At 49.5% G+C, this 13,527-nt stretch overlaps 1 protein-coding gene across 3 annotated transcripts in view; it reads left to right on the top strand.

Annotated features, from left to right (window-relative positions):
• The window catches only part of BARD1 (BRCA1 associated RING domain 1), an 84,806-nt gene that overhangs the window by 45,831 nt on the left and 25,448 nt on the right, over nt 1-13,527 (top strand). For all 3 annotated transcript variants that reach the window (XM_088449919.1, XM_088449917.1, XM_088449918.1), the window contains exons 5-6: nt 316-396; nt 899-1,071. In XM_088449919.1, the coding sequence (XP_088306045.1) occupies nt 316-396; nt 899-1,071 (254 nt within the window). The remainder of the gene's footprint in view (nt 1-315; nt 397-898; nt 1,072-13,527) is intronic.

Raw genomic sequence — 13,527 nt, 5'->3', positions numbered from 1 at the left:
AAAATACACTTTTTACGTGTTTTTACGCTTTAGAGTCTCCATACAAATTACTGGAATTGTTCTTGTACCAGAGACCACCCTTGAGACGCCTCCTTCAGACGTTCCGAGGCATCTCCAGTCTCATTCTGAGGTCTCATTATCGAAATCCGCTAGAAAGAAATGTTCCTTTCATTGCACCATATTCATTTAGACTGACTAACTGCAATTTAGATGATGATTGGCAGTTTTAGGCCGTAACCTCTTCACATTTTGATTACTAGTAGTAATACGTAACTGAAGTGCAACAATCTAAATGTCTGTTAAAACCACACACAGGGGGACCTGCAAGCAGTGGAGGAACTTCTGATGAGTGGGGCTAACCCAAATGTTAAGGACAATGCTGGATGGACACCTTTGGTAAGTCTTTCAATTCCAGTAGATTGATTTGTATAAACAGAATGAAGCTTTTTACCAGTCTTACATTATTCTTTACAAAAAGTCCCCCCAAAATGTGGTGTTTTTTTTTTTTTTTTTTTGTTCAATTAAGTAAAAATAAGTATTTTAAACACTTTAAAAAAAGATATTTAAAAATGTTATTGAAGAAAACCTAAAATATGCCATGGGGTGTGTCTCATCCCTTCCCACCTCCCTGTGTCCACAAGCCCCTGTGGTTATATTAACCCCCCCCCACCCTAGCGGCAATAGACCCCCAGTAGCATTACCACTTAGCGGTAAATGGTCCCCAGTGGCATCACCGCCACCCACCAATCAGTGACCATAGGCCCTGTGGTTATATTGCCCCACTCTCAGCTAGTGCCTTATGTCACTAATTATTTTTCCGCCCTCCTTCCCATCCCCAGTGACACACACCCACGTCACTTGCGCCTTTCTCTAAATGATATTGTCTTTGTGTAACTAGCATGAGGCGTGTAACCATGGACACACAGACGTGGTCAAGTTGCTGCTCCAGTACCAGGCTCTAGTGAATACCACGGGGTACCAGAATGACACGCCTCTCCATGATGCTTCTAGAAATGGACATCTAGCCGTTGTCCGACTTCTGCTCAGCCACGGAGCATCGCGAGACGCAGTGTAAGTCCGGCCTACACCGATAATTCTCTGGTTACCTGTTCAGTAGGGATGGAACATCAAAAGGAATCATCGGTAGCACCAATGTTTTTAACTTTGGTCCACAAACATTGTTTAGTCCTAAACATTGGTTCGGAAACGCCAGTGATTTCTGATGTTTCTGTTTATTCGAAATAAACTATCTGCTTAACACTTCAAGCAAGGGATTTGTACATGAAACCTCCTGTACCATATTCATACACTTAATTTGGAAATAATCAGCAATAGTGTGATTTATGTGCACCTTGTTATTCAGCTAAATCCTCCTGTATTTGAAACACACACTTCTTCAGGATCCACAGGGATACCATGGAAATATTATGGTTGGAGACCAGGCATCAAACAGTTAAAGCTTCATTTCCCAGGATGCCCTGGGTCCTCCTCCATCTATACCCCGCCCTTAGCCATAGGACTTCAGTTGTTCGTTTGTGTGGCAGGATAAAGACGCACTTTGTAGCAGGGGACTGCTCTGGCATTCCTAAGTTTGTTTTTTTTGGGGTGGGTTTGGCAGAACTAAGCATCTGAATTAAGACTTATATACTGCGACTCAATCTACCTCCGCCGGGCCGCATCACCAGTTACTGGGTTGGTGATTTTGTCGGGTTGCGGCTAAGCCTGCTAGCCGCCTTGCTGCGACCTGGACTGCAACTGGACGCACAGATGTCAGGTAAGGCGATTCATCGCTTACGGGGAATTGCGCATGGCAGTACTTTCTTCTGGTGTCAGAGACGCACCAGAAGTCGCTGCTGTCAGGGCCTGGGATTGTCCGCATCCTCACAACACGACTGGCGCCTTATGGTATGATGCTGGGGATCGGCAACAGACTCTTCAGCTGCCACAAGGCCAGCGTACCCAGCTGGTTAACGCAGTTTAGGGGAGGTAGGCGCTTCCCCCGGCAGTTCTGACCCAGACGCAGTCCCTACGAAGGGTTTCTCGCGTCTGGGTTGCTCCGCCTCCCCTCCACGTATATATGAGATGCTCATGGTCCACGCTCAGTGCGCCCTGTAGCTGTTGGTCTCAAGAGGGTTTGGGTCAGTCTCCCTGTATACCTCTCCCTTGGTTAAGGTTTATAGTGCTCTATATCCTACCAGTCCTTTTGTTTGTGTAGTTGATTTAGAGTCTATTGTAATTTTATTACATATGCATTGTATGTGACTGTTTGCTAGTTGCTTTATTGACATTGTTTTTTATTTCTGTCTTTCAAATATATCTCACTGTTTTTTCTCTCCATCCTCTTGGGGTGGTGGTTTTTCTGAGTACTTCACGTTCATTTAGATTTTGTGAAGGCTGTCACATAACATTGCAATTAATGTCTTTACTGAACATGTCAAAAGATAAAGGGTTACAGGAGGGGGAGCCCTCTGTGCTGGTTTCATTTAAATCATGTATGGCTTATTTGTCCCCTCAGGACATTAAGGATGGTTTGTGTGTTGTCTTTCATAAAGAGCCATCTAACCAGTCCAGTTTACCTGTTCCTGTACAAGAGCCTTCTTGTGTAGCCTCTTTGTCCCAGGTAACGAAGCAGTTTGTGGATCGTATGGCTGCTCCCACTATGCCTCCTTGGATGGTGTGTCCACAGCAAGCTATGTTTGCACCTCCTATGCATTTTTCCTGGAAGGATGTTGATGGCCATTCTAGTCAGAGTATGGCACCATCTAATGTTGAAAGCAGACTGGTAGTTACTAAGGCGAGTAAGCGCAAGTTATCTTTTTATCAGTCTGCTCAACATATGGATTCAGATGATGCGCAAAGTTCCTTTCCAGGGTATAGCTCGGGGGAGGAGCACCATCCGTCTACAGTGGATGTTCCTCCTTGGGTGAAGGCGGTTAAATCAATCCTAGACATTCAGGATGATTAACCAGCTCATAATAAGAAGTAGGGGTGTGCACCGGCCACTTTTCGTGTTTTGTGTTTTGGATCTGGATCTTTCTTCGTGTTTTGGATCTGGATTGGTTTTGCCAAAACCACCCTTCCGTGTTTTGGGTTCTGGGTTTTGTGTTTTGGATCTGTATTTTTTTTTAAAAAAGCATAAAAACAGCTAAAATCACAGAATTTGTAGGTTTTTCTGCTCCTATGCTATTATTAACCTCAATAACCTTAATTTCCACTCATTTCCAGTCTATTCTGAATACCTCACACCTCACAATAGTGTTTTTATGTCCAAAAGGTTGCACCGAGGTAGCTGGATGACTATGCTAAGCGACACGAGTGGGCGGCACAAACACGTGACCCATCTAGGTGTGAAACTGCAGTGGCAGACAGGATGGCATTGAAAAACTAGGCCCCAAACTGTACATAATGCAAAGAAAAAAAAGAGGTGCAAGATGGAATTGTCCTTGGGCCCTCCCACCCACCCTTATGTTGTATAAACAGGACATGCACACTTTAACAAACCAATCATTTCAGCGCCAGGGTCTGCCACACAACTGTGGCTGAAATGATTGGTTCGTTTGGGCCCCCACAAAACAAGCTGGCAATTAATCTGTCCCTGCACAAACTGGCTCTACGGAGGCAAGAAGTCGTCCTCATCCTCCTCATCCACAGATTCCTCACCCTCTTCAGTGTTATGTACATCCTCATCCTCACAGAGTATTAATTCGTCCCTGCTGGAACCACAGGTCCCTCTGTACGTTCTGGAGGCTGGTCTCCCTGGAAGAGTTGATCATTCATTTTATGAACATCATCTTCTCCACATTTTGTGGAAGCAACCTCCTACGCCTTTCGCTAACAAGGTTCCCGGCTGCACTAAACACTCTTTCGGAGTACACACTGGAGGGGGGGCAACTCAGGTAAAATAGAGCCAGTTTGTACAGGGACCTCCAAATTGCTTCTTTTTCCTGCCAGTACAGGTACGGACTGTCTGACATGCCTACTTGGATGCTGTCACCGATGTAATCCTTTAACAGACAGACGCACGCTTGTCGCTGCTGCTTTGAGGATTCAAGTGCGGCTACAGCCCACACAATTCACAAAGACAGAAAAAAGAAGAAGAATATTTTTATTCTTTGTGTAGCACACTTTGAGGGTTACACCACCCTCTAACAGACAGACGCACGCTTGTCGCTGCTGCTTTAAGGATGCAGGTGCGGCTACAGCCCACACAATTCACAAAGACAGAAAAAAGAAGAATATTTTTATTGTTTGTGTAGCACACTTTGAGGGTGTCACCACCCTTTAACAGACAGACGCACGCTTGTCGCTGCTGCTTTGAGGATGCAGGTGGAATCTAGACGGGATTTGGAACCGAGGACACACTACCTCCATCAATTGTCTAAATCCCACTGCACTAATGTCGGATACCGGACGCACGTCTAACACCAACATAGCAGTCAAGGCCTCAGTTATACGTTTTGCTTCAGGATGACTGCTGTCGTACTTCATCCTCATCGCTAGGGACTGTTGGAGGGTCAATTGTTTAGTAAAAGTAGTGATGTTCCTACTTCCTCTCTGGGATGATGAACAACTCCCAGCAGCAGCAACAGCACTAGTAGGAAGTGGTTCTTGATCTTTCCCTATTTTATTTTTATCAGAGAAAGTTTGGTCCTCCATTTATGTTATATTGATATATATACGTGCGGCTAAAGCGCACACAAACACAGAAAATATTTTTTTATTTTTGCTGGAGAGTAGTGCACTTTGTGGGTTACACCACCCTTTAAGAAATGAGCCAGCCGGCTCTTTACTTATGGGACACAGGCGCACGCTTGGCGCTGCTCCTTTGTTGATGCACGTGCAGCCACAGTGCACACAAGTCACAAACACAGAAAATATATATTTTTTTGGTTTGGAGTGTACTTTGGGGGTTACAGAACCCTTTAACGGTCAAGCCAGCCGGCCCTTTACTTATGACACAGGCGCACGCTTGGCACTACTTTGTTGATGCACGTGCGGCTACTGCGCACACAATTCACAAACACAGAAAATAATTTTTTTGGGGGTTTGGACTGGAGTGTACTTTCGGGGGTTACAGCACCCTTTAACGGTCAAGCCAGCCGGCCCTTTACTTATGACACAGGCGCACGCTTGGCACTACTTTGTTGATGCACGTGCGGCTACTGCGCACACAATTCACAAACACAGAAAATATATTATTTTTTTAGCACTTGGGGGGAGCACCCCTGATGGACAGAGCACCCCCTGGACAACACTACAGCACCTCTTTAGGACTGGGACACTGCACAGGACTTTGGAGTGGACACAGCCCCTATGGAGAACTGACTGCACAACACAGTCCAGCCAGCCCCTATGGACTTTGAAGTAGTGGACACAGCCCCTATTAACAACAGCAGCACAGCACAACACAGCCAGCCCCTATGGACTTTGAAGTAGTGGACAACAGCAGCACTACACTACACTACACAGCCCTAACTCCCACCCTCCCTCTTCACTGTCCACAGCCGAGTGAGAAAATGGCGCCGACGTGGGTACCTTATATAGGATCCAAAACCCGCGAGACTCGGAAGGCGGGATGATGACGTTTTGCCTCGATTTCAGATCCGAGTCAGGCGGGAAAAGTCGAGTCTGATTCGGATCGGACTCGGATCGGGGGGGCTCGGGGGGGTTCGGATTTCAGAAATCCGAACCCGCTCACCCCTAATAAGAAGGCTCCAGAAGGTGGTCAAAACGGAGTTTCCTGTATCTGAACAGCTCACTGAGCTTATGGATGAGGCATTGGAAAACCCTGACAGTTTTTGTGAATAAGAGAATAACATCGTTGTATCCTTTCCTGGCTTCTGTATGTACTAAGCGGGAGGTACCTCCTACTGTGGATACTCATTTGACGCATTTGATCAGAAATGCTACATTGCCTATTCCGTCAGCATCTTCCCTGAAGGATTCCACGGATAAAAAGTTAGAAGCATGTCTTAAAACGATCTTTTCATCATCTGGAGCTGTTACTCGTCCACCTATGGCTGGAGCCTGGGTAGCCAAAGCTGTTGAATGGATGGGAGCATTGGAAAATTCTCTACCAGAGAGCAGATGATGTATATCTCCCATACATGGGAAGCGGCTTCCTATCTGGGAGGAGCTGCTGTAGATGCTGGAATTTTAGCTTCTAAAGCATCAGCAGCTTCAATAGTGGCACTCAGGGCCCTTTGGTTAATATCCTGGAAAGCTGATACAGAATCATGATATGGTAAGACCTTACCTTTATTTCTATTTCTACGAAGTGCATAGGGTTCCACAGGATTCCTTGGGGTATAGGTGATGACGTCAGGCATCGGGCACCATAGAGTTACGTTTTCAGCCTCCCAGGATGCACTAGGGTCCCCCTCCTATACCCCGCCCCCGAGGAAAAGGCATCGCCGTTACGTACCAAGCCATAGGCCGGAGGATGAGAAGGAAGAGAGAAAAAAGATCTGGACACACGCAAGAATCACATTCTCACCAGAGGGAGACGGAAAAACCGGTGACCAGAGTAAAGCCCATCTGCAGCACAGGTGCGACAGGGTGGGAGTCCTGTGGAACTCTATGGACTTCGTAGAAATAGAGATAACAAAGGTAAGGTCTTACCATATCTCATATTTTCTACATCAGGGTCCATAGGGTATCCACAGGATACCTTGGGGATGTCCCAAAGCAGTATCCTTCAAGGGTGGGGACCCTCCTGTGCTGAAAGGAGAAACCGCCGCCCGAAGGAAGCATCCTGAGAGGCAAAGGTGTCAAACGCGTAATACCTCACAAAGGTGTGGACAGAGGACCACGTGGCAGCCTTGCAGATCTGGACTGCAGAGGCACCACGTCGAACTGCCCACGTAGGACCCACAGACCTAGTGGAATGAGCCCTCACAGAGGATGGAACCGGAAGGCCTTCATGAAGATAAGCTTCTGAAATTGCCATCCGAATCCAACCTGCCAAAGTTTGCTTTGAAGCAGGCCAACCCTTTTTACGGAAGCCATAGAGGACAAACAAGGCGTCCGACTTCCGAAACGAGGAAGTGCGGTCAACATAAATCCTTAAGGCCCGCACAACGTCCAAAGTGGCCTCTCCCACTGAAAGGTCGGGTGAGTTAAAAGCCGGCACAACGATTTCCTCGTTGATATGGAAACGTGAAACAACTTTGGGAAGAAATTCAGGACGAGTGCGCAGCACTGCCCTGTTCCCATGAAAAATCAGAAAAGGGGGTCTACAGGATAGAGACCCTAAGTCAGAAACACATCTGGCCGAAGCGATGGCCAGAAGGAAAATTGTTTTAGCTGTCAGCCATTTAAGGTCCACTGAGCCCAGTGGTTCAAACGGCAGTCCCTGGAGAGCCCTCAGGACCACAGCTAAATCCCAAGGCGCCACCGGTGAAACAAATGGCGGCTGAATTCGAAGAACACCTTGCATAAAGGTGCGCACATCTGGGATTGTAGCAATCCTACGATGGAACCAGACAGACAGGGCAGACACCTGCACCTTCAAAGAAGCAAGGCAAAGCCCATGGTCTAGTCCAGCCTGTAGGAAAGCCAATACTCTAGACTGGAAGAACGTATGCCACACACGATGGTATATTCTTGCAGAAGGCGGCTTCCAAGCTCTTAGCATAGTTCGTACTACAGAGCTGGAAAACCCCCTGCACCTTAACATGGCCGTCTCAACAGCCACGCCGTCAAAGACAGCTGAGTCAGGTCCGGGAGAAGACAAGGACCCTGAGACAGTAGGTCCGGTCGCAGCGGCAACTGCAGAAGACTGTCCACGGACAGACCCTGAAGGTCTGAGAACCAGTGCCTCCTAGGCCACGCGGGAGCTATCAAAAGGCGCGTTCCTCCTTCCTGTTTGAATTTCTGGATTACCCGTGGAAGAAGGGAAAACGGAGGAAATAGATAAGCAAACCGGAACGTCCACTGGACGGACAGAGCATCCACCAGAGACGCCTTTTGCGAGACCCGTACACCGGCAACTTGTTGTTGTGCCGTGACGCCATGAGGTCGATCTCTGGAAGACCCCCCCCACCTGTCCACCAGAAGTTGAAAGACGTCCTGGTGCAGAGACCACTCCACCGGATTAACGTCCTGGCGACAGAGTCCGCCTCCCAGTTGAGAACTCCCGGGATGAATACTGCTGATATGGCCGGGAGATTGCGCCTCCGCCCAGACCAGAATGCAGGACACCTCTACGAGTGCCGCCCGACTTCGGGTTCCGCCTTGTCGATTTTATGTAGGCCACGGTGGTGGCGTTGTCCGACTGGACCTGCACGGGGTGACCTTGGAGAACCCGCTGTGCCTGCTGGAGAGCATTGAAAACGGCGCAGAGTTCTAAGATGTTTATCGGAAGCTCAGTTTCCGCCTGAGTCCATCTGCCCTGGAACAAGTGTGGACCCGTGACCGCTCCCCAGCCCCGAAGGCTGGCGTCCGTTGTCAATGGGACCCAGTTCGCCACCCAAAACTGACGACCCTTGTTGAGATGGGTCGTCTGCAACCACCAGGCAAGGGACAGGCGAACCTCCGGAGTGAGCACCATCGTCTGGGATTTTAGACTCTGAGGCAGTCCATTCCATTTGGACAGGATCAATTGCTGCAGAGGTCTGGAGTGAAACTGGGCATATTCCACCATGTCGAATACTGACACCATCGAGCCCAGTAACCTCATCGCCGAGTGTAGAGACACACGGCGACTCTGCAGACAACTGCGCACCCTCAACTGCAAGGCAGAGATCTTTTCCCCCGTCCCAAAGATCCTCTGCTGACTGGAGTCCAATAAGGCTCCGAGGTGCAGAATCCTCTGAGACTGGATCAGGGTGGACTTTTGCCAGTTTATCAACCAGCCGTGGCGTTGCAGTACTGCAATCGTCAGATCCAAGTGGCGTAGAAGGAGCTCTGGAGACCCTGCTACCAACAAAAGGTCCTCTAGGTATGGCAACATGCGGACTCCCTGCAGCCGCAGGGACACCGCCATAACCTTGGTGAATACACGTGGTGCTGTCGCCAGGCCAAAAGGTAAAGCCCGGAACTGAAAGTGATCGTTGCGAATTGCAAACCTGAGGAACTGTTGGTGACGCAAAAGAATAGGGACATGCAGGCAAGCGTCCTGTATGTCCAACGACACCCTGTAATCCCCAGGTTCCAGCGCCAGAATGATGGACCGTAGGGTCTCCATCCAAAACCGCGGTACCCGCAAGGACTTGTTGAGAGCCTTGACGTTGAGAATCGGACGGTAAGACCCATTGGGTTTCTGCACCAAAAATAGATTTGAATAGAAACCTTGGCCCCTCTGGGAGAATGGAACAGGCACTATAACTCCAGCCTGGAGCATAGTGTGCAAAACCTTCCGCAGTTCCATGGCTTTGGTCTGGTCTAAGGGAAGACCCGTGGTGAAGAATCGGGATGGGGGCCTGTGCCAAAAGGAGAGGGCATACCCATGAGAAACCACCTCGTGAACCCAAGTGTCTGTCGTAGTTGCCGACCAATACTGGGCGAACTGCAGCAGGTGGCCTCCCACTTTGGGATCCCCCAAAGGGAGGCCCGGACCGTCAGGCCGCAGGCTTGTCATCAGACTTGGGGGCCAGATGTCTGGTACTCCAGGCCTGTTTCCTAGGCTTGGCCTATTTCTTGGGCCCAGCCTGTCGGGGAAAGGACTGTGCCTTAGGCCTACCCTGGGCCCTATAAGGCCGAAAGGACGACGTACCCGAACTGGAAGGGACCGCAGCAGACGGGAGACATGCAGACTTGGCTGACGCCAGCGTGGCCACAATTTTGTCCAGATCCGGACCAAAGAGGACTTCTCCATTAAATGGCAAAGCTTCCAATCCCTTTTTGGAATCAGCGTCCGCCTTCCAGGATCGCAACCATAAGGTGCGACGAGCAGCCACAGCTGCCGAGGAAATGCGAGAAGTGAGGGTACTAATATCCAAGGCCGCATCATTGATGTAAGTGGCCGAATCCCGGAGGTTGCCTATAGACTCTGACTGTTCAGCCGAACAGTCGGAAACCAAGGATGCCTCCAAACTATCAGCCCAGCGCTCCATAGGTCTGGCTACCCAACATAGGGCTATAGTCTGTCTGGATGCCCCCCCGCCCGGGGGAATAAATGGATTTTAAGCGGATCTCCACCTTACGGTCCGTAGCATCCTCAATGAGGACATGGAGGGCATGGGCAATGTGGCACTTCATACTAGGCGTGTCACATGAGAATCCACCTGAGGAAGGTATTCCCACTTAAAGAAATAAGTGTCCGCAAACGGGTAAGCCACTGCTAAACGTCTTTGAGGCTGATACCGTTTGCCAGAATGTTTCCACGCCTCCTCTAAATGATCTACTAACTGACCCGAAAGAGGAAACACTGTGGCGTCACCCTTAATATCCTTGAAAAAGGCATATTTGGACTTTGACACCGGAGGATCATCATCCTCAATAACTAAAGCTGTGCGGACTGCCCGAATAAGGCCAGGAATATAAACCTTAGACTTGGCGTCCGACTCTTTAGTACGGAGAGGTTCTTGGTCAGAAAGATCCAGAATCTCCCCATCGGACGTCCTGTCGTCATTAGAAGCAGACAGACGTCACCGGCCGCTTGTGAGGCCGCAATACAGACTCCCCTTGTAACACGTCCGACAAATGCTGTACAGAGCTCGGAGCTAACTGGCCCACTAGGGTTGTAAGCGCTTTGGCGAAACAAGCCCAGGGCGGTTCCTGTACAGAAGCCGTGACAGTAATTGGTCGCGCCAATAAAAAACACTGCCGACATAGCCCCTCCGCGCTACCCTCCCCCTCCGCTATAGATACCTTGCACGTAGTACACAGAAGCTGGAGAGGAAAATCACTCTCAGACATGATGGCAAGTATGTGACCCCTCTCACTGATACTCGTTAGTATAGTGGGAGAACCGCCCTGCAATCACCGCTCCGCAAGGGCTTTAGCAGAAGAAGAGCAGGGACAGTGAAAAGGATGACAGTAGAAGGTGAAAGTACAGGCAGCAGACGCTAGCAGCAGTCACATACGATGCAAAGAAATCAATCCCTGCACTATCAGCGCTGATCCTTAACTACGCAGACAGTTTGGTAGGACACAGCGCTGCATACACAGACCTGTTCAAACGGAGGAGAGGTATGCCGGGGGACCCAGACCACGATGCCACCGATCAGCAGCGTTCACCATGCTTCTGTAAAGATGGCCACCGAGGAGCAGAGAGGAGGCCGGCCTGGGGGAGGAGTGCTGCCACAGGGCCAATCGGCAGGTGCAGAGAGGGCTGTGTGCAGCGGGGGAGGCGCCGGCTGTGTACAGGGAAGGCGCGCTCCCCTGACATGCAATTAACCCCTGGGACGCCGCAGTGCTACCGCTCAGCTGCGGTCCGCTGTCCCAGGGGGGTAGTGGAAGCGCAGGTTTGTTACCTGGCTCCACGCTGCAGCCAGTCCCCAGGGAGCCCCCTGCCTGGGGACTCTGGACCATGTTTCAGTGGGGACCCACCGCGGGACCCCGCTGCTTACCTGCTGCCCCCCTTGAATCCGGCCATGGTCCAAAACATCTGGGGTCACCGCTAGCTGTGACCACAGATGCTTACCAGCATCCCTGCATCAGTACCGGCGTTCTGTACCGGTGGGGGTGTAGGGAAGACAGCATGTACGTCAGTAGTGACTGTCCATGCTGTACTTCCAGATGGGCAGCCACAGCTGCCTTGAAGAAAACTTCAGGGGCTATCCTTAGCCCCCTCTCTAAACAGGTGCTCCGACTCCGAGCCAGGCACCAACGAAACTGAGATGCCTTGGCTCGGGGGCGGGGTATAGGAGGGGGACCCTAGTGCATCCTGGCAGGCTGAAAACTTAACTCTATGGTGCCCGATGCCTGACGTCATCACCTATATCCCAAGGTATCCTGTGGATACCCTATGGACCCTGATGTAGAAAGTACTTTTTGGAGCAGAGTTCGATTAAAATAGTCAGCAGGTCTACCATCTACGGCGACTATAAAGTCTAGGTAGGTTTATTTTCGGTCCTTCTGTTCTCAGGGATGAGCAAGGGAACAGCCTTCCTCTAAGACGTCTAGTTTTCGCAAAATTTCAAGGCAACAAACTAAGAGGTCTAGCCCGGCAAGACGTCCAGCTTCTAAACCGGATGACAAACCCTCTGCCTCCTGGGTGATCCCAGGGTGGGAGACCAACTTCTTGAGTTTGTGGATTGTTGGCTTCAAACAACAGATGCCTTGGTCCGAGAAGTGGCATCTCGGGGGCATGCCCTCACTTTCAGGAGGCATCCTCCCCAGAAGTTTTTTTTTTTTTTTTTTTTTTTGCACAGATCCTCCAGCAGATGCGGTAAAGGCTTTGGCCCTTCAGGAAGCCATTCATTCCCTGCTGCAGGCGGGGGGTAATAGTCCCAGTTCCTGTGTCTCAACAGGAAAGGTGTTTTTTATTCAAATTTATTTCTGGTTCAGGAACCGAATGGGCCTTAACATATACTGAATCTGAAAACTCTCCAGGTTTATCCATGTACCCAAGTTTCGTATGGAAACTCACCATTCAATTATTTTGGCAATGGAGCTGGGGGATTACATGGTTTCCCTGGACATTCAGGATGCATATCTGCATGTTCCTATTATACCATCCCACCAGCAATTTTTACGGTTTGCTGTCCTTCAGCAACATTACCAATTTCAGGCTCTACCCTTTGGCCTATCTACTGCTACCCGGCTAGTTACCAAAATAATGGCAGTCATGATATCAGGGAGTCCGAATTCTGCCATATCTGGACGACCTTCTGATAATGGCACAGACTCCAGTTGTTTTATAAAACAATCTTCATCTGACCACAGTCTGCTTACAAAAGCACAACTGGATCATCAATTGGAAGAAATTGTCACTTTCTCCAACATAGCAGATGGTACCTCTGGGAGCTCTTCTGGATTCTCCGGCACAGACTGTTTCTGCCAGAGGACAAGATTGTGGCCCTATTGTTGAGAATATGCAAGCTGCTTCGCAAGCGAAGGATATCCATTCTGTTAGTAATGCAGGTCCTGGGATCAATGGTAGCCACCTTTGACATGTTGGGTTATGCTCCAGTTCCATTCCAGGCCTCTGCAACAAATGATTCTCCAGGTGGAACGGAAGAGTATCATCGAATAAAGTCCCATAGGATCCTTACTCCAGAGGTTCATCACTCCCTCTTGTGGTAGCTGAGAAAGAATCATCTGAACAATGGGCACCCATTCTGGATTCCAAATTGGGCGCTGCTCACCAGACACCAGTCTTCGTGGATGGGGAGCAGTGACAGATCATCACACCTTGCAGGAAAAATGGAGAGATCGGGAAAGTAAGCTGCCAGTAAACATTCTGGAACTGCAAGCAGTATACAAAGCACTTGTCATGGTACAGGACCTGCTCCAGGGCAAGCCAGTCCGACAATGCGACAACAGTGGCCTACAATCATTAGGGAGGCACAAGAAGTTACACAGCCATAAAAGAAGTGAGAAAGGTTCTGATTTGGGCAGAACGTCATTTTCGGGCCATCT

This window comes from Taudactylus pleione, unplaced genomic scaffold, assembly GCF_031769625.1.
Source record: "Taudactylus pleione unplaced genomic scaffold, aTauple2 ptg000500l, whole genome shotgun sequence".
Lineage (NCBI taxonomy): Eukaryota > Metazoa > Chordata > Amphibia > Anura > Myobatrachidae > Taudactylus > Taudactylus pleione.
This window is presented reverse-complemented; position numbering and strand designations above follow the sequence as displayed.